This window comes from Phacochoerus africanus, chromosome 2, assembly GCF_016906955.1.
Source record: "Phacochoerus africanus isolate WHEZ1 chromosome 2, ROS_Pafr_v1, whole genome shotgun sequence".
Lineage (NCBI taxonomy): Eukaryota > Metazoa > Chordata > Mammalia > Artiodactyla > Suidae > Phacochoerus > Phacochoerus africanus.
This window is the reverse complement of record NC_062545.1, coordinates 248,084,849-248,112,298: the sequence shown is the minus strand read 5'-3', so window position 1 is coordinate 248,112,298 and position 27,450 is coordinate 248,084,849. Positions and strand designations below refer to the sequence as shown.

General features: G+C 38.6%; 1 protein-coding gene and 1 long non-coding RNA gene across 3 annotated transcripts in view; one reads left to right on the top strand and one right to left on the bottom strand.

Moving 5' to 3' along the window:
* The first annotated feature begins 35 nt into the window (after positions 1–35).
* LOC125120204 (uncharacterized) overlaps positions 36–27,450 on the top strand; it is a 38,826-nt gene continuing 11,411 nt past the window's right edge. Inside the window, exons 1-3 of the long non-coding RNA XR_007133274.1 lie at positions 36–97; positions 6,608–6,773; positions 17,200–17,311. This is a non-coding gene — a long non-coding RNA (uncharacterized LOC125120204). The remainder of the gene's footprint in view (positions 98–6,607; positions 6,774–17,199; positions 17,312–27,450) is intronic.
* Positions 11,668–24,059, bottom strand: NIPSNAP3A (nipsnap homolog 3A). Of its 2 annotated transcripts, none has more exons than XM_047768076.1 (6): positions 23,848–24,059; positions 20,665–20,875; positions 18,263–18,421; positions 16,317–16,466; positions 12,775–12,861; positions 11,668–12,618 (listed from the first exon to the last, which is right to left on the bottom strand). In XM_047768076.1, exons 1-6 carry the CDS (start codon positions 23,905–23,907, stop codon positions 12,542–12,544), a joined length of 744 nt encoding a protein of 247 aa, XP_047624032.1. In that variant the 5' UTR covers positions 23,908–24,059; the 3' UTR covers positions 11,668–12,541. The 2 variants fall into 2 exon arrangements, with proteins under 2 accessions (XP_047624032.1, XP_047624034.1); XM_047768078.1 differs by having other exon boundaries at positions 23,951–24,059.

Here is a 27,450-nt window from a genome sequence, read left to right as displayed (position 1 = left end):
CCGCCTCCGGCCGAGGGGCGTGGCCGGGCTCGTCCTTCCGCCAGGAGTCGGCAGAAGGCTGGGCCTCAGACGGGTTGGTGTCCCCTCCAGCCCTAAGGTGCTTTTTTGTTTCTCCACCTATTTTTAGCCCCAGCGTCAGAAGTGACTTTAGAATCAGCTGCATGCTGAGTCGTTCCTGTACCATCAGTCTGGGCCCATCACCTCATCTCCATGTGGTATTACCTACCATTGATAAAAGTTCCTGTGTAGAATACTACTGTGTACGCCTACTGGGGAGGCAGGGTGGGTGCCTGTGTCATGCTTTGCTTTGAAATTGTGGACGTGTTTTGCTGGTGTTTTTGTTTATTTGCTCGGGGGTGCTTCTCCTTTGGCTAAAGACCAGTCAGTCTTCACTTTGGGGCATTAAGTGCATTCTCTTTCCCTAGCTTCACCGCTAGCTATGACCTTGTTAGGCTTCTAAAAATTATATAGATTATATTTCTCAGGGGCTCAGAGGAATGGGGACCACCCCAACTGGCTTCGAAAATTCAAAATTTAATACACAGAGTCAAATTGTTTATGAATAGCCTTGAAAGCAAAATAGCAGACCTCTGATCTTGTCTTCCTTATTCCTGATATTGGGCCCTGGAGTAAATACTTTCAACATTTTCAGCTGTTTCTTGTAGTGCTTGTTTTTCTTTTTAAAATTTGTATGCGTTTTCTGGCATTTCTTGATATTTTCAGTTATAAATCTTGTCGATTGTTTGGAAGATGAGGATTTAAGTCTGATACATATCACTCCCCTCAAATACACTTCCTTTCTCAATCTGATAATGTTTACATTAATAATATTAATATAACATTGTTAATTTAATTATATTGATGTTTACGCCTTTATTACTAACTGCATTACCTTTTTACACACAAAGCTACAAGCATAATGTAACTAAACCCAATTGTAGAATAGTCCCGTTCATGCACAAATTGAAGTAATATTCCTTATGTTACTAAGACGGGAATGATTACAGGGCTTTCCATTGTGGTTGTCTTGGTTGTGCCTGGTGTGAAGACTTTAGAATCATCTATCCAGGGGAAGGGAGGCTTTTTAGAGTTAGTAATTCCTGAGAAGGTGAGTCAAGTTTTTTTTGGTCATGGACGTCCATAGCATCTGGACTTGGACCGGATCTTTGTTTTAATTTATTTAATTTAATTTCTAGAATTAACTATTCCCTTATTCAACCCATATGAATTGTGTTCATTTATGCTTCAGATAGTTTTCCAAACACTTGGATACAGAGGTGAACAGAAGTCAAAGTTTATGTTCTCTTGCAACTTCCAGATTAGGGGGAACAGATAAACAAATGGAGGAAATATATATCAGAAATTAATAAATATAATGAGGAAAAACAAAGTAGGGTATAGAGAATAGAAAGTAGGGTATAGAGAATAGAAAGTGCTGGAGGGAGGTAGCAGAGACTGCTAGCCATTTCCCAATAGCCATTCTTCTCCCACTCCACCTTTTTAAAAATTAGCGATAGACCCCCTGCAGCTTGGTGCAGCCTTGTGTCTAAGTCCTAGCCAGTGATATGGGTTAGTGCATTTATGACCTCCTATAAGTGATGTTGTGTAGGAGAGGTTGTTGTCCTCTCTTATTTCTCCTTGCTGGAATATGGGTGTAATGGCTTGAGTTCTTTGAAACCACATGCTGAAGATGACAGAACAAGAAAGACGTAGCCTAGGTTCTGACATCACAGAACACTACACTAGGAGTCCTGGACTGACTGTCTCAGGATTTCTTTTTTTACATGAGAAGTCATTTTCTAGTTTAAGCTACTGCCCTATGGCTTAAACCTGTGTTCTTAATCAATAGGAAAGTGACTGTTTCTTTTAATTTCTCTTTTTCATGTGTTTCTATTTTCATTATCAGTCATTAATTACCAAATTCTTTACTAAAAGAATAAATTTTCTTTTGATATGGTTAAACCCATTAATGAGTTTATCAGTTTCATCCTCTAGAGTTATCTTTTGGGAGTCCTTTGTTCCCTTGTTCCAGTGTGGACTAAATATTTTCTATGATAACATGGTAGTAATTCTGGGATCTCCTTTGCCTTGTGTTAGAACTCCTGCTGCCAGGATTTGGTAGCTTTTTTTAAACACCTAATTTCAGGAGAGGGTACATGGGAATTAAACTTCTGAGATTTGCATGTCTAAAAATGTTTTGTTCTACTAAAACTCTTGATTCCTATGTTGGTTGGGTATGAAATTTTACATTGAAGAGTTTTTCTTTCTATTTTATTTTCAAAGCCAATTCTCCAATGTATTATAGCTTCTAGTAAGAAATTCATGGTGTTCTGCTTCCTGCTTCTTCGTCTGTGACTTGTTTCTCTTTCTTTGGAAATCTTTATGGTTTTCTCTTTGTTCCTAATGTTCTGAAATTTCACAATTGGGTGTCTCAAGTATGTATTTTTTCCAACTATTGTTCCTCACTTAGTATACCCTCTTAATCTGGACACTCTGCAATTATGAAAAAAAAAATTGTGTTTCTTTGATTTTTTTTTTCTTCTCTTAGCAATCTCTGGAACATCTATTATTCAGATATTCTGCCTCCACTTTATCTTCTAATTTTCTCTTTCTACTGTTTTACAATACATGTAAAAATTATCATGTAATTTACAAATTATCATGTAATTTCTTTTTTGCCTAGGTTTTCTAGGGGGTAAAGTAGCACAGTTTTGTCTTTTAACTCATCTGTTTAATTTTAAACTTCTACTTCCACAGTATTTCCAAGAGCTCTTTTCTTTTAAATCCCTTCTTTAGAATATTTCTTTATTTCTCTCTTTTCAAAAATAATATTCTTTGTTTCCTGAATATTGTTTCAATATTTCTCTCTGAAAACATTCATTACAGGTGTTTTAATTAATATTTTAGTTCTCCCTCTCTTATTTCTGTTTCTTTACAGTTTTATTAATGTTTTCTATCATGTAATTTCTTTTCTGCTTTCATACTGGTGTTTTTCCTAAAGTACTCTTGTTTTCATGATCTTTGGCTATCAGCCAACATTTAAGAGTGATAGAACTTGGAAAGCTCTTCAAGCATGGGTGGGCTTGTCAAAAAGTGGGGTTCACTGTAGAGTTTTCTTCCTAGGGTATTTCATTGAGGGGAAATAGACCCATATGTTACCACCTGTAAATTATTTCTCTTAGCCTATTCAGTTACTACGGTGAGGAAACTTCCAGGGCCCCATCTGTGAGTTATAAACCTTATTGCCAATTTCCTTGGAGGAGGGTAGAAGGCTAGATAACTCAGTGTTTGGTAGGGAGCCATTTGCTTAATTTTCTTGTTTATGATGAGTTTTGACCTCTTCAGCTGTATCTGGTATTCCTGGATGTGCTTTAACCTCAAGAATGCTTTAAATAGGATAGGCTAAACCACTGTAACAAATAGACACCAAAACATCTCAAATACAATAGGATTTTATTTCTTATTCCTTGAAGATCTAAAGAACATCTTTGTTGGCAAGCAGCTCTTCTATACATGGTGAATTAAAGACCCAGACTTCTCTGCCCTGTGGCTTTGCCATCCTTGGAGCCCCATCATCAATTGCATTTAGTCAGCAGAAAGGGGAAGAGAATTTCTGAGGGGAGGGGGAAACACCTGCCAGATAGTGAAGAGTAAAATTCATGACTATAACTTAGAGAGGGAAGACATTAGTAGGGACTAACACAATCTCCTACTTACTTTCTCAGGTTTTAATTATCTGAGAGTCAAAAACATTTAAAAAAAAATTCCATAAAGTTCCAAAGAAGAAAAACTTGAATTTGCCATGCACAGGCAAATTTACATGGCATTTACATTTTACATTTTATTTACAACCATTTACATATCATTTGCATTGAAGTAGGTGTATTATTAGTAATCCAAAGATGATAAAGTTTATAGGAGGATGTGCCTAGATTATATGTACATGCTAAAATGTTCTACGCATGGGTTTTGATCATTGCAGATTTTGGTATCTGTAGGGGTTCTGGAACCAATCCCCCGCCAATACCAAGGGACATCTGTACCATAACTTTATTTTTTCCCTATTGATATTTAAGTGTTTGTTTGTTTTGTTGTTTATTTGTTTTTGTCTTTGTGCATACCCACAGCATATGGAGATTCCCAGGTTGGGTCCAATCAGAGCTGTAGCTGCTGGCCTACAGCACAGCGACAGAAACACTAGATCTGAGCCACATTTGTGACCTACAGCACACCTCATGGCAACACCAGATCCTAACCCACTGAGCCAAGCCAGGGTTCAAACCTGCGAACTCATGGATACTAGTCAGATTTGTTTCCACTGAGCCACAATGGGAACTCCAATATTTAAGTGTTTCTTTATTTTATAAATAATGTTTCAGTGAGTAACTGTACATTTCTCTTTGGTCACAACTAGTAAATTGAGTTACTGAGTCAACTTCACTAGTTTTGCTTATGTGCTCTTTATTATTTATTTATTTTTTAATAGCCACACCTGGGATACATGGAAGTTCCTGGGCTAGGAGTCAAACTGGACTTGCAGCTGAGGCCCATGCCACAGCCATGGCAACACCAAATCAAAGCTGATTTATCACTTACGCTGCAGCTTATGGCAACACCAGCTCCTTTATAATCTGCTCTGCATGCCTCAATAGGAACCCTAGCCACTGCAGTTGGATTCTTAACCCAGTACACCAGAATGGGAACTTTTTTTGCTCATCTTTATATTAGTGATTTGAAGCCCTGACGAAAATGTAGTAGAGAATTACATGATTTTTTTTGGTGTGTGTGGGGGGGTCTTTTTAGGGCCATACCCACAGCATATGGACATTCCCAATTAGGGTTGCACTGCAGCATATGGAGGTTCCCAGGTTAGGGGTTGAATTGGAGTTGTAGCTGCTGGCCTACGCCACAGCCGCAGCAATGCCAGATCCAAGCCACATCTGTGACGTACACCACAGTTCACGGCAATGCCAGATCCTTTAACCCACTAAGTGAGGCCGGGGATTGAACCTGTGTCCTCATGGATACTAGTCAGGTTCTTTTCCGCTGAGCCACAATGGGAACTCTGCATGGTGATTTTCTGAAAAAAAATAAATAATTGAAGTATAGTTGATTTACAATCCTGTGTTAATTTCTGCTGTACAGCAAGTGATTCAGCTATACATGTATATACATTCTTTTTAAACATATTCTTGTACATTGTGGTTTATCAGGAACACAATACAGTTCTCTGTGCTTTGCCAGTGAGACCTTTTTGTTTATCCCCGTCGTGTATAATAGGTTACATCTGCTAACCCCAGCCTCCCACTCCATCCATTGTCAGTGGACATTTAGGTTGTTTCCATGTCTTGGCTATTGTGAATAGTACTGCTATGAACGTAGGGGTGTGTATATTTTTTTGAATGAAAGTTTTGTCTGGATGTATGCCCAGGAGTGGGGTTGCTGAGTCACATGGTAATTCTATACTTAGTTTTCTGAGGAACCTCCAAACTGTTTTCCATAGTGGCTGTACCAATTTACATTCTCACCAATAGCAAAGGAAGGCTCCCTTTTCTCCACATCCTCTCCAGCATTTGTTATTTGTAGCCTTTTTTTTTTTTTTCAGGCCGCGCCCATGGCATATGGAGGTTCCCAGGCCAGGGGTCCAATTGGAGCTGTAGCTGCCAGCCTACACCACAGCCACAGCAATGCCAGATCGAAACCAAGTCTGTGACCTACACCACAGCTTACGGCAACACCAGATCCTTAACCCACTGAGTGAGGCCAGGGATCGAACCTGTACCTCATCTGTGACTTGGGCTGCTACAATAACAATGCTGGGTACTTAACCCACTGTCCTACAAGGGAACTGCTTTACTCATTTTAAGACATAAAATGAATCCTGCAATTGTCCATCACTGTTTAGCACATCGATCATAAAATGCAGACTCCTTCCCAGGCCGTGTCCTCTGGCTCCTCCCTCCTTCTGGTCCTCATCTCCCATCACTCTCACAGTTCATCACATCCCAGCCCCATTGCCTTCCTGTTGTTCCTTAAACATAGAAAGCTCATTTCTTCTGAGAGACTTTGTACCTATTCTTTCTATTGCCTTTGCTCATAGTGTTCTTTCCCTGAACCTTTCCCTGGCTTGTTTTCTAATCATTTATGCCTTGGAAGAAGCTATCACTCTTTCAGGGAGGGTAGTCTCTCTTCTCCCCATACATTGTCCCCTTATTTTGCTTTATTTATGGCTAAGTGATACACTTGTTTAATGTCAAATTTCTCTATAGTACTGCAAACTCTTTGAAGGCAGGGACTTTTTCTTATTCACCTAGACTTTAAAATATGCAGAACAGTGTTTGGCATATAGTAGATGCTCAATGAATATTTGTTGAGTGAAGACGTGGGTGGTAAATTAGATTGACTGAATCCAATATGAGCATTTAGTCCCTATATGTGTTCCATCATCCTTAACTGTAAAATGAGATTTTAGCTTAGAAGCCCATGGAGGGGGGCATCAAATAACTAGATGGTGAGGTGATAGATGCATATTGATTGGTTCTGTCCTCTGAAATAGCAGGAGAGGCCAGGCCTCCTGGGTGATCCTACCTTTGGTGTCCCTTGGCAGAGACAAGCCCTGCTTGGTGGGGGAGAAGGAGTGGATCACTGCCCCAGCTCCCCAGACCATCAGTGACCTCTTCCAAAATGGGAACTGGACGATGGCGAACCCCTCCCCTGCCTGCCATAGTAGCCATGACGAAATCAAGAAGATGCTGCCTGTGCCTCCTCCACGGGTGAGTCACATGGTATGCATGTTCAGGTGGGGGTGCAGGGTGGGCTGGGAAGACACATTTTGAAGTCAGCCTAGTTTGCCTTGCTTGTTTGAGATAGAACCAGAGCACCGTGCTCTGCACTGGTAGGCTGTGGAAGGCGTACTCGCACGGTGTGGCCTCTTGCACAGTGATAGTGTCACAGGACAGACTGTCACAAGTCCCCTTCATCTCTGCCTCTGCCACAGATGAGCTAGTGACCTTGTTCAGGCCACTCTGAATCCCCGGGCCTGTCTCCTCCCTGCCGATTTGGGGAAGCTGGGCAATGAAACTCTGGGTCTTACAACTCTGACGTCCTGAGACTCTGAGTGACGGCAGCAATTCTGAGCCATGATTTTTTTTCTGAGAATGATTTTAGGAAGAGGCTTGCTTGTGGTGTCTCTCTGCTGCTTTGCCAGCATCCAGGTTGCAGGGTGAAGAGAGGTAATGTTAAATGTTGTGAGAACTTAAAGTAGACCTGGCTACCTCTCCTGAAAATAACATCTCTTCATCAGTATAACTCCAGTGCACCTAAGAATTCACTAGGCATGGTCACTGATGCTGCTCCCTAAAAACCTTCTGTAACCATGAAGAATGATACTTCCTAGTCTGTTGCTTACTTGTTAAGAATAATTTTCTGGGGAACCCCTTGGCTTGGCATAAGTGAATGGCCATGCTGAGGGCAGAATGGGCCAGGCCTGGTGGTGGCTGATGTAGGTGCTTAGGCCCTGGGAGCAGAGTCTAGTCACACTGTGGTACATGTTTTGAGGGACAAGTGTCATTGTTGTCCTTGATTTGTTTTCTGTTCCAATTTTGACCCATAAACAGACATGTGCTTGTTCTTTTTAAATTTAAATAACTTATAGTTCAGTCATATCTCATTAAATATGGTGGGTTTTATTTTTTATCTATTATTTTTTTTTTATGGCCACACCCATGGCATATGGAAGTTCTGGGGCCAGGGATTGAACCTGAGCCCCAGCTGTCCCTTACACCAGATACTTTAACCCACTGCACTGGGCTGGGGATTGAACCTGTGCCTCCACAGCAACCAGAGCTGCTGAAGTCATATTCTTTTATTATTATTATTTCGTCTTTTTGCCTTTTCTAGGGCCGCACTTGTGGCCTGTGGAGGTTCCCGGGCTAGGGGTCTAATTGGAGCTGTAGCTGCCAGCCTATGCCAGAGCCACAGCAACGTGGGATCTCAGCCACGTCTGCAACCTACACCACAGCTCATGTCAACGCCGGATCCTTAACCCACTGAGCAAGGCCAGGGACTGAACCCGCAACCTCATGGTTCCTAGTCGGATTCGTTAACGACTGCACCACAGTGGGAACTCCTAAAGTCAGATTCTTAACCCCCAAGTCACAGTGGGAAGTCCTATGGTGGTTTTTAAGTTGTTTTAATGCAAAGTATGAGTCTCATATCCTAGTTACCCTCTTCTCCCACATCAGATTCCGAGAGGGTCCTATGGATTTAAGGATGATTTTTTAGGCTTTTTATATGAACCCAAGAAATATCTGGATGGGGGAAGTGGTATCAAAACCATTCATTTTCCCTGCTTTTCAACCCATTTGTCCCTGTGGGTTTTGAAGGAACGGGTGGGACTTGGGAAGAAAAGAAGGATGAATCCTTGAAATCCATTTATAACTCTTTGAAAATGAGCTAACTTACATGGATGCCCCAAAGCTAGGCTCTCTGAGCGGAGTTGTCTGGGGCCCCTATAGTGGCCCTCATGCTGGGAGAGAGCCAAGGTGTGTGTATAAGCCCTTCAGGCTTCTTTGGTCAGTGTCCCTCACTATGTGTCCTGATTCCCCTTTGTTTGCCTTGAGACCTGAGTTCAGGACTAAGCCACCATGGCTGGAGGAGCATCTGTGAGATGAATTGACTATTCTTTCTTCAGTATGTCAGATGTTTCACTGTCTAAAAAGCCCAGGACCCACCCCTTTCACCATTTAGTTTCTGTTACCACTCTGGGCAGGAACAATAGGAGTTAAGAGGTTGTCAGAACCCAATAGAGGAGGCTGAGCTAGAACTTCCCCAAATCTAACACTGCAGTTTATTAAAGAAGGAATTCACCTACATGTACATACTCACACTGAGTCTGTTGTAAAGAAATACTGTGTTCTGTACTCTCAGTGTTTTGATGTCAGGCTGATCTTTTAGGTATGGTGGGTTTTCTCAGGATGCAAGTGCTTGTCAGTCACTTCCGGTCAGAGTTAAGGATGCCATCAGGGAGGTGAAGGAACACTCAAATCTAGGCAAGGTGCAGTATGGATCCCAAGACATGTCAGAAAAATGGGCCCAGAGCTGCTGGTACATGGGAATGGCTGGCAGATGAACATTTACATAAGTTTATTGATTAAGACTTTTAAAAACAAAGTTATCAGAGTTCCCAGCGTGATGCAGTGGAAACGAATCCGACTAGGAACCATGAGGTTGTGGGTTCGATCCCTGGCCTTGCTCAGTGGGTTAAGGATCCAGTGTTGCTGTGAGCTGTGGTGTGGGTTGCAGACGTGGCTCAGATCTGGTGTTGCTGTGGCTGTAGCCTAGGCCGGTGGCTGTAGCTCTGATTCGATCCCTAGCCTGGGAACCTCCATATGCCACGAGCACGGCCCTAAAAAGACAAAAGACAACTAAATAAATGAATAAATAAGTAAAATAAAAACAAAGTTATCACTGGCATTTCATGGTCTTATACCTGTCAAGACCGCTACAGTTAATACTTGAAAGTGTAGATCCTGTATGTGGAAAATGGCAATTATTGTTTCTGCTTATCTCTTCCCGAATATCAATATAGGTCACTAGGAATTTTACAAGACCCTCTCTAATGGGTATATAAGACTGTTCTTATAACAATCTGTTGGAATTTTTGTTTTCATTAGATTAATATGCTCTACATTGATGTTTTCCATTTTATTTACAGCTAGAAGTATTTAACTTATTTTAGTAATTTTACACTGATATTTTTTCAATTTTTACATTTTTAGGCCAAAGCATTCCATTGCGTATGTGAGAATTCACAATCTGCTGCTCTTATAAGGTCAAAAACAGTGGACCAAGGAGTCCCTGCTGTGGCACAAAGGGGTTAGTGGCATCTCTTGAGTGCTGAGATGCAGGTTCAATCCCTGGCCCAGGACAAAGGCTAAGGATTCAGCATTGCTATACCTTTGGCCTAGATTGCAACTGTGGCTTGGATCTGATCCCTGGCCTGGGGAACTCCATATGCCACAGGGCAGCCAAAAGAGAAAGAAAGAGAGGAACACCGTTAGGCCATTAATTCAGTAGTTTAATTTTGGTACTGGACTCTTTTTTTTTTTTTTTTTGCTTTTTTGGGCCAGATCTGCGGCATATGGAGGTTCCCAGGCTAGGGGTCGAATTGGAGCTATGCCACAGCCATAGCAATGCAGGATCCAAGCCATGTCTGTGACCAACACCACAACTCACCTCAACGCTGGATCCTTAACTCACTGAGCAAGGCCAGGGATAAGACCTGTGTGTCCATGGATGCTAGTCAGATTCGTTTCTGCTGAGCCATGACAGGAACTCCTCGTTCTGGACTCTTACAAACTCAGAGAAATTGGTTTTGCAATTGAATTGTCAGGCTTCTTGACTTGAAAATGATGTTCTAACTCTGAATACAATAATTTTGTTTTGGAGTTTCCTTGTGGCACATTAGGTTAAGGATCTAGTGTTGTCACTGCAGCAGCTGGGGTTGCTGCTATGGCACAGGTCTGATCCCTGGCCTAGGAAATTCCATATGCTGTCGGTGCAGCCAAAAATAGTAATTTTATTTTTTGAATAAGTGTTTTCCCCTGAGCTATTCTTCAGATTCATTTGTGTTTGTATGCATGTGTGTGTTCTCCTTCACTGAGTCCTCAACTGTAGCAGTGACCCCTCAGAGTCTCACTGACTTTCTTTCCAGCAAGAGCACGTCAGTGGACATACTTATGTCCATCAGTATCCTCCCTGCAATGTCCTTCGTCCCAGCCATCTTTGTCCTGATTCTGATCCCGGAGCGGGTCAGCAAACAGAAGTACCTGCAGTTCATCAGCAGAGTGAAGCCTGTCTTCTACTGGCTCTCCAACTTTGTCTGGGACATGGTAGGAATCTGGTCTATGGCTGCTTTACAAACCTCTCTCAGGGCTCTGGGTTGGATGGAAGAGCTCCTGGTTATTACCAGGAAATGTTCTAGCTGGTCTCAAGACTGAAAGAGGAAAAGGCAGAAGCAGTTGTATACTTTTATGTCGCTAAAGACGGTCCTGAGCACAGAGCTAATATCACATTAGAAAGAGAATCAGTCCACACTGGCTGCAGTTAATACCATCACCACCTCATTCCCTGAGTGACAACTTGGCAAAGAAACTGAGGTGGAAGACTCCTAGTCAAAACTCAAATGAATGCCTCTAACATGTCTGGCAAATTGAAACCTCCAGAGTCAGGGTGTTCTCTGCCACACTAGGAACTCATGCGTCCTTTGAACTCCTGAGGACCAGGTAAAGGAGAGGTGACCATGCTTCCTGTTTTTCAGTTTTCCCATAGACAGCTAACTGATAATTTATTGTATTTGCAACATGTTAGAAACATAAAATAGCATAAGTACAGGTTACCAGGAAAGCTTAGAAGTACCAAACCTAGTTTAAGAAGGCTGGGGCATACTACTAAAACAAAAACTAAAGTGTCTTGTAGGAAAATCCTTGTATTTCTGTGACAGCACTGAAGAAATTCTCCTTGTAAGGTCGTAAGCAGGCTATTTACTTGACATAACAATGTTTACAATAAAGATAGTACATTATTACTGTCCCATTATCTTCTGGCAACACAACAACAGCTCCAGAGATAAGGATAAAAATATAAAACACAATAGAGAGAATCAGATTGTATATATAGGCTTTTATTAGGGCAAACATGTCCATATCAAAAAATAACTCATGAAAACAAACAGATGACCAAGTACCTTTGTTAAACAGTGATCCAAAATGAAGTAAAAATTAGTAAAATTAACTGTAATGACACTGCAGCATATAAACCAAGGAGTCATCAATGATTTTTAATAGCAGGACCTAACAGTATTATTTTCCAAGTAACTGATTATTAATGTAAAAACTATAATTAATAAGATGACACTGATGATATTGTACTTTTCCATAGTAAAGAAATATGCTTAATATTTTTATGAATATCAAGCCTTAAAATCTCAGAAAAACCGACATGATGAAAGGTTGATAATGTATTCAAATAACTTAAAAATATTATCACATGTATGGAAATGTAACATGATCATTTGAATATTAGAAGATGCTTTAAAAATAGAGGGCTGTCAAAATGGAGTATAAGAGATATTCTGAAACAAATAAAAAAATCAAGATCTTGTAGTAATGGCAACTATTTTTTTTGGCCACACCCATGGCAAGTGGAAGTTCCCAGGCCAGGGGTTGAACTCATGTCACAGCAGTGACCCAAGCCACTGCAGTGACACCACCAAATCCTTATACCACTGCACCTCAGGAGAACTCCAATAGCAACTATTTTTAATGTCTAGCAGATACTAAAATGTCAGGGGGAAAATGAATAGACTGTTTCTTGAGGTGGTGGTGACAGTGGACAGCGGTGATTTTTAAAACTGCAAGGGACATAGCAATAGCTTACCACCTCCTTCAAATAAAAATGAGAATCTTTTAGGAAAAATCAAGCACCATTAGCAGACATATCTTGCAGCAGTTCATGAAATGCTTTGTATTTTAGTAGAAAACTATTTCAAAGGTGAAAATGATGTAGGAATCAGAAGCATATTCTGCTGAGACCCAAGGAAGTTGACACTTTCCCGAACTGGAAAAAAAAAATTCATAAGAAGGCATATAAGGCATACAAGGTTATTCATATAAGGCATATAAAGTTTTTTTCCGAACTGGAAAAAAAATTAATAAGGTGGCATATAAATCAAATCTGTTCTAAGATTAATTCGTGTCTAGAGAAATAGCTCACCAGCTGCCACGACCCTGGGATCCTCATGAGACTGATGTCTCCCGGCTGCACGGCTATCTGCACTCTCATTCCACCAAAGAACGTGAACTGCAGGGAGAAACCACAAATAGATTGTAAAGCCTGTGCCCATTACTAAAATAAGGAATCAGCAGCTGGCAGTCCTATTCTTTTAAATCAACATAGTGAGTGTCAAAAAAGTAATAATAAGTATTTTAGTGATTTCAGAGGGGTCAGAGATTTGAGAGAGAAATTTATAAATTAATTAAAGTAGTTTTGTAGATGAAGAAACAGAAAGCTAGAGAAGGGAAGTCAAGTAACACAGATTAAACACACAATCAAGACTAGACCCAAATTTCATGACTTCCTAATACATGTTATTTTATTTTAAAAAAGCAAGAGTGTAAAAAATTGTGTTTACTATTGAACAGATAGGTGATACAAAGGAAGAAAACTAAGAGTAGTATTATGTCAATCACCTAGAGAGAATGTCTACTAATATTAAGTGTATCTTCCTAAAAAATTTGAGTAAAATCACATTAGGACCTTGCTGTATATTATACTTAGTAGTAGATTTTAAAAAATCACAAGTGTATTTTCTATGGTAATGACATTGATTTTTAATAGTTATATGAATTCTTCCTTATGGATATACCATTTTATCCCAATCCCTTATGACTGACCAATTAAATTATTCCCCAAATTTCAATATTCTATCAAATACTGGGATACTTTTCTTGCATATAAATTTTTTATAAACTTTCTGTAATTATATGTTAGCTATGTAGGAAAAATCAGATAAAGAGAAAATACAAAGCATTTTTATATAACCCAGAAATAACCACTTTTATATTTGGTGTATCCCCTTCCATAGTTATGCATACCTGTTTATATTTTAACATTTATTTATTTATACACATAAACACATATAAGAATATAAATATATATGACACATACCTATATCTATTTCTGTATTATGTAAAGAAGGTCATACCACATTGTTTCCAAGTTTCTTTACAGTAAACAATCCTGAAATAAACTTCCTTAGAGCAGCAATATATATAATAATATATAATATAATAATATAATAATATAATAATATAATAACAATGTCAGTGACAACTAGTCCTAATATTTATTGGATACTTACTACATGCCAGGCTTGATTTTACCTTCTGTATGTATTAACTCATTTAGTTTTCATAATGATCTTATGTGGTAGGTTATTATTATCATCATATTTTATGGATAAGGAAACTTGGGCACAGTGGGGTTAAGTAACTTACCCAGGGCTACAAAGTTTTAAGTGGTGGAGCTGGGATTCAACCCAGGCAGTCCGAATCTGATTATTTTCTTAATGTAAACTCCTAAATTTAAATTGAACAAACCAAGGAGTATATCATTCATATATATATACACACATATATATTTATTAATATATAGTGTATATATTATACACTGTTCTCCAGATGTGAAGTACTGATTTATACTCAACATACTATCATACTGCAGTACACTGAGAATGAATTTAAGATTAAAACGTGTATACACACATTTTCAGTAGTTTTATTTTAAATAAAAATTATATACATCCATTAAAGTAAATTAGACTTAAAAATCCTTTAATTTCATCATTCAAATATGACTGTATTTTATATCCTTTCAAATTTCTTTCTTGTATAACTAAAAACATGCATATTTCCTACAATATTGACAAAAGCAGTTGAAAAATCAAGGCTTTTGCCAAATTACTGGGGGATAAGACTAAGCTAATAGGACCCTACACAGTACAACAGCACTTGTTTTTTCCTTGACCTAATATTATAAAAATGCCACTAAAAATGGTGTCTCATTATTATTTTATTCTGCATCTTCTTTAAGATGTATTAGTCATCTGTATCATCTATGCATACGCTTCTGTTTTTCTTTTTGCTTTAGGATTTCATTTTATTGTTGGGAGTGCACCAAAGTTGAGTATTTGTATAATAAAATCATCAGTTGATTCTTTTTTCCTTTATAGTTTCTTCATTTGCTTTTGGTGTAGAAATGTTGTTTTTGTATGCTATTAAATAAATTTATCTATATTTTTTCAGTAATTCTATGAATTCAAGTTTTTAATTGAAATCTGTAACCCATCTTGATTTTATTTTAGTATATGGTGTGAGACAGACATCTAATAATTGTTGTAAATTTTCTCCTCTTCAAGTATTTTCCAACTTGAACAAACATCTATTTTTGTATAGTTCAACTTTTTTTTGTTTTTTTATAATATATTACTAGAAGTTGAATTTCTGGGCAACCATCAGCCCAGCTTTAGAGATGTTAGGTTTGAGACGTCTGTTGGACATGAAGTGGAGAAGATGAGGCAACTGGGTATTCTGAGTCTTTCAGATATTAAAAGTCTTTGTCATCTATCCTTTCAGATAAACTTCACAAGAATTTTTTGAGTTTGCCATCAAAAAAACTTCTGTGAAATTCTGATGGGAATATCTTTCAACTTTAAATTTTAAATATCCCAAATAGATATTTTATTAAATAAATTAATATACTGTATGTATTAATATATAGCCTATGGTATATATACTATATAGTTAGAAATGGGTAATTTTAGAGATGGGTGTTTCTAACATTTATAATAATAACTATATATTACTTTTTCACCCAGAAATAACTTCCCTACATCAAGTAATGTTGTTTAAAAAACACACACAAACAAAAGGTACAAACAGTACACACTTCCACATATAAGATAAATTGCTAAATCTTAAAAGTTGTATCACAAGGAAAAAATTTATAACTACGTAAGGTGATTAATGTTAACTTCCTGTGGTAATCGTTTCACAATATAAACACATGTCAGATCATTATGTTATATACCTTAAACTTATACAATGTTATATGTCAATTACATCCTAATAAAACTGAAAAAAAAAAGAAATTGATGAAAATATATTCACAGGAAAGAAAAATGATGAAAGGAATAGGTGATTTGAGGTTCTTTCCAGTTTTCAAAATTTTATCATTTTGATGTATCAAAGAAAAAAGCAGTTCATTATTTGAAAAAGGTTTCATAAGGTATTATATTCTATATAAATAAGATGTAAAACAGGTTTGCTCAACCTTTAAAATCACAAAAAACAAAAGTTTGGCAATAAAAAGTGAAATATACTTAATAATGAGAAGAGAGACAAACTGGCCCAAGGAACTTAACAGCAGATCACAGATAGCCTTCGCAGTCTCACAGAAGAGACGGACAGGAGTTCCTGTCGTGGCTCAGTGGTTAACGAATCCGACTAGGAACCATAAGGTTGTGGGTTCAATCCCCGGCCTTGCTCAGTGGGTTAAGGATCCGGCATTGCCGTGAGCTGTGGTGTAGGTTGCAGATGTAGCTCTGATCTTGCGTTGCTGTGGCTCTGGTGTAGGCTGGCGGCTATAGCTCCGATTAGACCCCTAGCCTGGGAACCTCCAGATGCTGCAGAAGCGGCCCCAGAAATGGCAAAAAGACAAAAAAAAAAAAAAAAAAAGAAGAAACAGGACAACTGTACCTCTGTTGAGCATGCCATATTCTGCATGGAATACTCCAACTAATTTTGCATAGCCTTGATTGATATGAGTGTGAACTGCCCTTTTAAATGGGTCCCCCCACAGAGCTGGCCCACCAGGTTTCATCTGAAAAGTAGCCAGTTCATAAACTCCTAGAATAGAGAGAACAATAATTATTTTATAGAACACATTCAACCAATTTGTAATCCTGTCTAGTTTGGTTCCAGTGGAAGGCTAATCTACGTATATAGATTTGGAAGATCATACATGTATGCAAGCTTATGTAGACATATTTGTTAATAATTTGCACTATTTTTCTATGCTTTTATGTTTAGAAAGTCCTTATCCTAGTTTAAGGGTTGGTCGTTAAGCTTATAAAGGAACAAAGAAAAAGAGACTGGAGCTATAGGTAAAGTACTGTCTAAAATACTTTTAATCTGCGAGTTCCTGTCATGACTCAGTGGAAACGAATCTGACTAGTCTCCATGGGGACAGACATTAGATCCCTGGCCTTGCTCAGTGGGTTAAGGGTCTGGCGTTGCCGTGGGCTGTGGTGCTGATCACAGACATACCTTAGATCTGGTGTTGCTGTGGATGTGGCGTAGGCCAGCGGCGACAGCTCCGATTTAACCCCTAGCCTGGGAACCTCCATATGCCGTGGCTGTGGGCCTAAAAAGACAAAAATAATAATAATAATAATAATAAAATATTTTTAATCTATAAAATTTATCAATAAAATAGAATTTATAATGGAATAAGATTTTTTAGCTGCTTATGTGTACACTTTTATAAAAGAAATGTGTAAGGAAGTACTTTCCAATCTCTTGTAGTTCTGTTCTTCCCAACTTTCCACTACTTTTTGCTTTATATAATTTCTCCCTGTAGGTTTGCATTTCTACCAGGAACAGCAAGCAAACTGGATCTGAAGCAACTGTCTCAGGATTTTCGAGGGAAAACAAAGCCTAAAGAAGATGTTTTATTTTTCCTAAATATTCAGGTAAATACTTGAAAAGCATTTTATCTTCTGGGTGGAAGTATCGGGTGGGTGGAGTGAAAGAAACTAGGGGACAAGTAGATTGCAGAAGTAAAGGAAAAACATGCAAAAGTTACTGAAGAATCATGAATATAGAGGAAGAAAAGCAAGATTTGAGATTGTCTTTGAAGCCCACAGGTTCATCTAGATGATGCCAAAAGTTGTATGTTGGGGGGATCTAAGTGGATAAGGATCTAAACAGGACTTTTCAAATATCTTGTAATCTAAAATGCATTATGGAGTTAGGAATAATGGGGGAAATAAAATATAATTTAAATTAGGTTATGCTTTTTCTAATCTGACCTTTGTTTAAAACTGGACTGAGGTAATAATTTCTTTAAGTCAGCAAGAAGTGAAATCAGGAAGGAGACAGATCTTTAGGAATTATTTTCAAACTGAGAAATAAGAAAGAGGAAGACACAAAAGTTAGACTACAGTAACAGAGCTTGACAGTTGCAATTCATTCATTCCCCCCAAACAGCCAATTTCATAAGCAAATCTGTACTTCATCTCTGAGATTAGTAGTAATCTATGGAAAAACACTTTTAATATTTAGAAGTTTATATTATTTTAATTATGACAGAAAAGCATACACTATCCCTCATCTATCCACATGTGTTCTCTGCTTCCAAAGCCCAACTTCTCAATCTTTACCAACCATATCAACTTTTTCTGTAATGAAGCTATACTTTAAGAATCAGTAGATATCAATTTAGAAAAACATTTCATTATTTAATGTTTATTTTTTAAGGATAAGCTAATAGTTACAATTTATCTTGTCTCAACAACCAACATATGTTCCTATATTAAGTAAGAGATTAATTTTTTTTCCCAGTAGAACCTTAACTTTCATAGTTTAAAATCTTTAGTATTTTCTCCATCAAAACTCAAAGTGATTAAGAGAGAAGTACTTACCTTCTTTTGGAGGTTTTTCTAATTTGCACCATGGCACCAGATAAGTAATTTCACTCTCCTGTTTATCAATAAGAGCCAGATTTGGAATGAGAAATTGTTCTTGCCATTCCTTATCTTTGGCCAAGGCTTTCTGAACTTCAATTCGATGAGCAAAATTGTCTATGGGAGGAAAAAGAGTAAGAAAAATAAAAATTTTTGATTTAAAATCAAATCACCTGTACTTTTTCTGGGTTTTATTCAGTTTAGCAAATATTTGAGGCCACATAAGGACACTGTGTTATTATCACTGGAGATACCAACATAAGTAAATGTGATATCTGTCCCCAATTTGTTCATGGTGTAAGGGGTTATAGCAATGTAAACAAGAAATGGTATCATATAGTAATGGCCTTTACAGGCCCTACCACTTAGTAGGTAGTTGTGAGATGTAGGTAAAATTCTTGAACCTTTCTGTGCATCTTTGCCTCCTGATATGAAGATTAAATGAATTAATACATGAAAGGAGCTTCGAACAGTGTGTAGCATCATTTAGCATATAGTGAGTACTCAATATATGTTAACTATTCTTATTAATTTAGCTGAGGCATTTAAGTCATAGTACCAGTTTAGAGAAAGAGGATTTTTTGATGTTGGTAGTGATGGTGAAGAATGGTCAGGTCATGGTACACCCTGAATTCAATTTAACATAAATGAAATTAAGATCTGCTTTTTCAGCCTCTTCTTTGTCTTTTTTAGGGCTGCACCCACCACATGGAAGTTCCCAGGTTAGGGGTCGAGTCAAAGCTGCAGCTGCTGGCTCTGCCACAGCAATGCCAGATCTGAGCTGCGTCTGTGACCTACGCCACAGCTCATGGCAACCCACTGAGCGAGGCCAGGCATTGAACCTGTGTCCTCATGGATACCAGTCAGATTCACTTCTGCTGAGCCACGATGGGAACTCCTCAGCCTCTCCTTTGAACAGAGCTTGCAAAGAAATAGTGCTGATCCTCTTACATATTGTCATCTATTCTTTTCACCCAGTTCTATTTCTCTTCTGTTACCCATATGTTACCAACACAGGGGCCTAGTATACTATATTTACTATTAGGATCTTATGAGACTAACGGTAAAACAGTTTTCTGTGGATTTACTTTATGTATAAAGAATTAACACCTGTGTTAGAGCTTAAGTAAGTTATATCAGGATCTTACTCATAATCTTCTTAATGGGACATGATTCAACTTGGTACAATAAAGCATAACTTGTTTTTTAATGGGGTTAGTTCTGTTACAATAGAGAAAACCCCCAAACTATGGCCATGTTAAGTGCAGAATGAGAATTTTTCTTTTTCCTTTTTTGTCTTTTCTGTCTTTTTCTAGGGCCACACCTGAGGCATATGGAGGTTCCCAGGCTAGGGGTCTAATCAGAGCTGTAGCTGCTGGCCTACACCACAGCCACAGCAATGCCAGATCCGAGCTGCATCTGCGACCTACAGCACAGCTCACAGCAACGCCAGACCCTTAACACATTGAGCAAGGCCAGTGATTGAACCCGCAACCTCATAGTTCCTAGTTGGATTCATTAACCACTGAGCCACGACAGGAACTCCGAATTTTTCATATTAAAATACTTTATGACTATTAACTGTTGCTAAATGAAATTATTAAAAGTTCTCTGGATATCATCATGTCCTGATGCGACTTCTCAAAGATTTGACACTGAAGTAATAAACATTCCAGAGATTCCTATAGCTGTTCTTCTTCTCCTAAATGGGGGGTTTGTTGGTCAGCCTCAGTATGGGAAGTACTCTAACTCCTTTTCCTTTATCTCCCTAGACTAGTATGATGGCAGTGAATTCCTTGAAACACTGGGGGCAGAAAATAACCAAAAGTGGTCTTGAAACATAACAGAATTATTAAATCTTACAGATGGGTGAGAGCTTCAAAGTTAAAGATCATCCCCTATCAACTCCTTTTCTAAGACTCTAGATGTTTGAATGATTTCTGCTAAAACACTGATATCCAACTATGGTTTCCACATTAAGAAAAATAATTCCATGTTCCTTTATGATCCTAACCCACTTGGGTTCTTGCAATCGCTGCATTACATTTTTCATAACCAATCTTTACAAAAAGCCATTCTAAACTTTTTTCTGAAAACTAAAATTTTATGACTTGAAATGTGTGACGCTGCATTTTCACACTATCACTTTCCATATGATGATATAAAAGTTCCAGCAATGGGCCATTACAGGTGTACCACTGGGGGTGGTAATCACTGAATTTGTTTTTTTGGTATTGCTTTTTTAAAGTTTTACTTAACCTCAAGTATTTATAGTAACGGAGATCCAAGAACTAAGTCTCATGTAATATCTAACTGAATGAAAATCTGTACTGAATACTTAAGCTGATGATGACTCATACCATACTTCCAAATATGAAACACCTTATTCAGTCTGCCTCCAAATTCTACACTCCAGTATCCAACCAATTCAGAGCGAGCTGTCTGAAGATGAATGTTTTTCTTAACATTTTCCAGGAACTCATTCATCTTTGAGGGCTTAAGATAATAGGTACGAAATTCATAGAATGTTCCATCGTATTGTCTGGGTCCTGTGGCAAAAGATGAGCATACCTGAAGAAAGATAAGGCAAATTGAAATATTTGGGGAAGAAAGTGTTTACAATATTACATTACAACCAAATCTGAGTCTGGAAACAAGGGACACTCATTAGACTCGTAATCTGTTTATACGTCCCTGGGTCTCTCTCCATAAAATTTGTTTAGAGGTATGTCAATAAAGATAACTACTTTTAAATATTCTAAATATGTAGCTACTGTTTTCTAGCAGGGGGTACACCTTTAGTCACTTTTTCATGAGAAGTTGATCATAAGATGGCACTGGGGCAATTCTTGACCAAAAGTCTATGATTAGGATCCTAATAAATTTTACAAAAAGTTTATTATCCCTTATTTAGCCACTATTCCATCTTTAGTGAATAGTATATGTGTTAGAGTCAAGCATTTAAAACAGTTTTGTAAAATTTTGAGATACTTTGGCTGGCATGATGAAAATGTGTGTTTATTAGCAGAAGATTTTTTTTTTTTTTTTTAGGTTTTTAGGTTTTTAGGTTTTTAAAGAAACGGACATTGCTGGTCAGAGCCAAGTATTTTCTAAATCTAATCAAGCAGACCACTGGTCAAAAATAGGAAAGGAGTATAACTATTATAATAGGAAACTATGACCCAACCAGTTGTGATACAGTGATAGCCTGTGTAAATGCTAGAAAAAGGAAAAATCATTAAGTCAGAATTGTCTGAAAAATTCTTAGGTTTTAATTACAGATGCCATCTGAAGAAGGGCATTTAATCCACCCAATCCTAGCTGGCTGATGAGAGTATCCCTGAAGAACCATTAGTTAATTTTTGCAATAGTCATTTGCTCACAATTTGAATTTCTAATTTGGTTCTCCAATTTGCTTCTTAACTTTCAGTAGGAAATGCTTTGCCATATATTATCCTTTGTGTAGGAATATATGTTTCTGTATGTATGTGTATACACATCAGTGTATACACATACACTGATACAGCATTCTAGTTTTACATAGCCATCATACTTAAGTTTGGTTAGCCCATGCACATTTTCTGAAGCTGTTTACACTGAGTTATCTATTAAAACAGTTTTTGTACTTATAAAGCTATTGAATTTTGGCCTTATACTAACAACCTGATATGTCAAAGGAAAGCAGTAGGCTTCTTGCAGCGTTATATACTTTGTTTACAAAACACAATAATGTATATATTTTACTTAATTGTGTATAAGGCTTAATTATAATCATCTATCTTGAGGTCATTCCATGTCTATGATGAATTAATATTCTTATTGCCTGCCCGAGTAAGCCTGCCATCAAAAACAACTGCAGCTGCTCCTGCATCTGACATTCTTTTTGTGCCATTTGCCCAAACTTTATTAACAGAATGTTACACAACTAAAAACTGCCTAGAATTTATAGTTTAAAAATATTATAAGTAAAATATATCAGATATCAAAATGGGCCAATGGGGTACTTGTAACAATTGTTTAAGCTGTTTTTCAGGGAATTTGTATTTGGAGATCAAAATATGGGATCAGAAGCACACATTTTATCATTGTTGGCAGAAGAAATAGACAATAGGAAAGCTCAGGGAAAGGTTAACAGCAGAGGATGTGTGCGTTTGTGGGAAGATGAGGTGATTTTTGTTGCAGGGCTACTGGAACTATGCTGGGGTAGGAACCATCAATGTTTCAGGCTCCCTTAGGTCCAAATTAGCGCTTATTCTTGACAGCAGTGACTTACAGTTTGCTCCTAAGAGAATATCTGGTTGACATTTAATAACATCAAAGTTGAGAATAAAATTCTAAGGAGTAATTCTTGACCCTGTCCCAGTAGAGGGAATCAGGATAAAGAGGGAGTAGGATAGACTGGGAGTCTGGGGTTAATAGATGCAAACTATTGCATGTGGAATAGATAAGCAATGAGATCCTGTTGTATAGCACAGAGAACTATATCTAGTCATTTATGATGGAACATGATGGAGGATAATGTGAGAAAAAGAATGTATATATACATATGTGTGACTGGGTCACTGTGCTGTACAGCAGAAATTGACAGAACACCGTAAACCAACTATAATGGAAAAAAATAAAAATCATTTTTAAAAAAGTGGACAGAGGAAAAACAAACAAAAAGACTGCATTGCTAATCTTGGGGGAAGAAGCCCTTAACGGTCTCTTTAGATTTTACAAAAATCACTCTCTCGAGTAGATTAATCTCCTTATCGTGTCCTGTGAGAAAGAGGTAAAAGACTAAACATCAAAAGGAAAAAAAATCTAAGTTAGATTCACAGAATAGATCAATTCCTGACAGGTAAGGCTGAATCACAAAAATCAATTTTGTACATTTCTCATCCTGATTAAATGAATTTGTCATCATCATATTTCCTACACGATTTCTGAATCTGCCTGCCTTGGGCACCAAGAGCAGGAGACAGTGGCAGCTGGGCCGGATGCTCTGCCACCTGCCCCAGGGCCCTCTTTAAAGCTTTCCGTCTGCAAAATGCTGAGAGGCTGTGTATTTCCTTTTAAAGGTGGTGTCTGTATGGGTGTTCCGTAGCCAGCAGCTGTTTGACCTTTTACTCCTCTCTCCTTCAGTCTAGAGGGACCTGAGGCTTGTCAAAAGACAAATCGAAGAGAGGACGTACCCCAGGGCCTGGCAAAGCCCACTGTGCGGTGATGGTAACCGCGTGGGGTGGCAAAGCCACAGCAGTTGGCGTTTCAGGAGTGTCCTAGGACCACCAGGCACCTAGGCTAGAAATGCCCCCTGTCCATGGTTGCTCTCCAGCCGCCAGAGGAAACACTGGCAGGAGGTCTTCCCCTAAGGACTCCCTTCCTCCTGCGGGCTCCACGTCCCCGCCTCGGGGATTTTAAGATTTGCGCTAGAACGTCTGTAACAGGCCGGCAGGTTTGCGAAATAGGCGCATGCGTGGCCCGTGCTACCCCCGCAGATGCCCCTCCCCTCCCCTTCCCTGCTCCTGGGAATGTTCTGGGCGAGTCCCAGGGGCCCATACCTGAGTAGCCAGCATCCGCGGGGACAGAATCCTAGTTAGGCCACTGCGGAGAGCAAGCATGGCGCAGCTTGGAGTGCTGAGGGGGTAGCAGCCGGTCTTTTACCTTAAATTCCTCCTCCTATGGCTTCCGTTCTGCAGGGAACAGCGCCTGCACCAGGGGAAAACACAGGCTCGGACCAGGCTCGGCTCCTCCTCCTGCCGGGGGTGCGGCCTGACGCCCAGCCCTAGAGGCGTCGGTGGTGGGCCGGGCCCCAGACTCCTTGGAGGTTAGCCCAGCCCTTTCCTCCCAGGCTGTTTCCCCAAACGTTCTTAACCTTCTTACCCCCAACGTCAAAAGGGACATTTGAATTAGCTGAATGCTGAGGTCTTCCTGTACCAATTCTATGGGCCCGTGAGCTCATCTCCAAAGCATTTATGCACTAAAATTTCGCGTGTAGAATGCGAGTGTGTGAGACCATTGGGAAGGCAGCGTGCGTACGTGTGCGGCGTGCTTTGCTTTTAAATCATAGACACGTTTGCCGCTTAAGTTTTAGTCGTTATGAGGTCCATATAGCTGAAGACCAGGGAGCCTTCGCTTTTCTAAGTGCATTCATCTTCCCCATGAAATTCACTACCTCCAGCGCGAATTTTAAGGCTCCTAATAGTTTACATCGTATTTTCCAGGAGCTCAGGGGAATGGGGGTACTGAGCTAGATAATGAAAAATTCAAAGGTGAACATACATTGTTAAATTTAAAAATTTGTAACCCCTTGAAAGCAAAACTTCTGACCTAGTCTTCCCTATACCTGAACATTGCTCACCAGAACATCCATCTTCAACTTTTTGAGCTGTTTGTTCTGTTTTCTGTGTTTTTAAGTAATGGGCATATTCTACTGTTTCTTGGTGTGTTGGTTTTTGGTTTCGATAGTGACTCCCTCTATGGAAGAAGAGGATATAAATCTCTAATATAGCAGTATTCCCAAATAATTTTCCTTCCTGCATGTATGTAATAATATTTACGCTAAAAAATCAATTAATTGATTCACATTAAGTTACATTATTTACATCATGTTTACATTCTTGTCAGTAGTTACATTATTGTAAAACATTAATGTAATATTGTTTATATTATTAGGACTAGGGGATTAGTTGTGCCTTGTGCAATGACTTGAGTCGTCTGTTCAGAGGAAAGCAGGCTTTTTAAAATTTGTAATTCCAGAGGGATGAGTCATTTTTTTCTTATGATGGGCATCCATTTCTAACTAATGAAGACAAAACAAAGCATCATCTGTACCCAGCCTGGATCTTTATGTTTAAATTTATTTTCTTAGACTTTCACTCCTTGGAATTAATAATTTATTCCCTCATTCAACCCATATCAATTAAATTCCTTCTGTGCTTCAGGCACTTTTCCAAAAACTGGGGTGGCAGAAGTGAATAAATGACAAAGTTTTTTTCTCCTTGGAACTTCCAGGTTAGGGGAAACAGTTAAACAATTGAAGAAAAAATATATCTGGGATTATACATGGGGAAAAAAGTAGGATATGGAGAAAAGAAAGTTCTGGAGGGAGGTGCCACAGTGGGAACTCTTCTTTCTCTGGAACTTCTAGCTATTTCCCACTAGCCATCTTCTCCCACTCCACCTTTTTAAACAATTAACAGTAGAATCCCTGCAGTTGGGTGCAGCCAGGTGACTAAATCCTAGCCAGTGGGATGTGTTAGTGCATTTATGACCCACTGTAAGTGATATTTTGTAGGAGGAATTGTTGCCCTCTCTGTCTTTCTTATTGCTTCTTGCTGGAATGTGGACATAATGGCTGGAGTTCTTGACCTACGTGGTAGAAACCACATGCTAAAGATGACAGAACAGAGAGAAGTGGTCTAGGTTCTGACTCCATGGAATACCACACTAGGAGTCCTGGAGTACCTGTCTCTGGACATCTTTTACAAGAGAATTCACCTTCCAGTTTAAGTCACTGCTATGTGGCTCACACCTGTGATCTTAATCAATGGGAAGATGACTCATTTCTGTTCATTTGTTTCTCTTCTTTTCCTTTTGTCTTCACTATTAATCACCAAATTCTTTGCCAAAACTCAAAATGATTAAATTTATTAGTCAGCTTATCATTTCATCTTGTAGAGTTATCTTTCAGGAATCTTTTTTTTTTTTCTTTCTCTTGGTACAGTATCGACTAAGCATTTAAGATGACCCTGTAGTAATTCTTGGATCTCCTTTCACTGATCTGCAGAATCCCATTTGCCTTGTGTTGGACTTCCTTTTCCTTTCCAGTATCTCATGTCTTTTTTTTGCTTTTCCTCATTTTAGGAGAGGGTACGTGGGAAGTAAACTTTTGAGACTTGCATGTCTAAAAATGTCTTCTCTTAATTTATAGTTTGGGTAGATATAAAATTCTACATTGGAAATAATTTTACTCATTTTTTAAAAGGCACTGCTCCATTGCATAAAAGTTTCTAATAAGTAATTCATCCCATTCTGATCCTGATCCTTTGTATGTGGCTTGTTGATCTCTGTAAATTTTTTGTATTTTTCTCATTATCTCTGATTTTCTGAAATTTCATGATGCTATTCCTTGGAATAGGTCTTTTTTCATCTATTGTGTCTCATTCAGTAGATCCACCTCAATTTGGAAACTATTTTTTTTCCTTTTTTTTTTATTTTCCCACTGTACAGCAAGGGGATCAAGTTATCCTTACATGTATACATTACAATTACATTTTTTTCCCCCACCCTTTGTTCTGTTGCAACATGAGTATTTAGACAAAGTTCTCAATGCTATTCAGCAGGATCTCCTTGTAAATCTATTCTAAGTTGTGTCTGATAAGTCCAAGCTCCCGATCCCTCCCACTCCCTCCCTCTCCCATCAGGCAGCCACAAGTCTTTTCTCCAAGTCCATGATTTTCTTTTCTGAGGAGATGTTCATTTGTGCTGGATATTAGATTCCAGTTATAAGTGATATCATATGGTATTTGTCTTTGTCTTTCTGGCTCATTTCACTCAGTATGAGATTCTCTAGTTCCATCCATGTTGCTGCAAATGGCATTATGTCATTCTTTTTTATGGCTGAGTAGTATTCCATTGTGTATATATACCACCTCTTCCGAATCCAATCATCTGTCGATGGACATTTGGGTTGTTTCCATGTCCTGGGTATTGTGAATAGTGTTGCAATGAACATGCGGGTGCATGTGTCTCTTTTAAGTAGAGTTTTGTCCGGATAGATGCCCAAGAGTGGGATTGCGGGGTCATATGGAAGTTCTATGTATAGATTTCTAAGGTATCTCCAAACTGTTCACCATAGTGGCTGTACCAGTTTCCATTCCCACCAGCAGTGCAGGAGGGTTCCCTTTTCTCCACAGCCCCTCCAGCACTTGTTATTTGTGGATTTATTAATGATGGCCATTCTGACTGGTGTGAGGTGATATCTCATGGTAGTTTTGATTTGCATTTCTCTTATAATCAGGGATGTTGAGCATTTTTTCATGTGTTTGTTGGCCATCTGTATATCTTCTTTGGAGAAATGTCTCTTCAGGTCTTTTGCCCATGTTTCCATTGATTGATTGGCTTTTTTGCTGTTGGGTTGTAGAAGTTGTTTATATATTCTA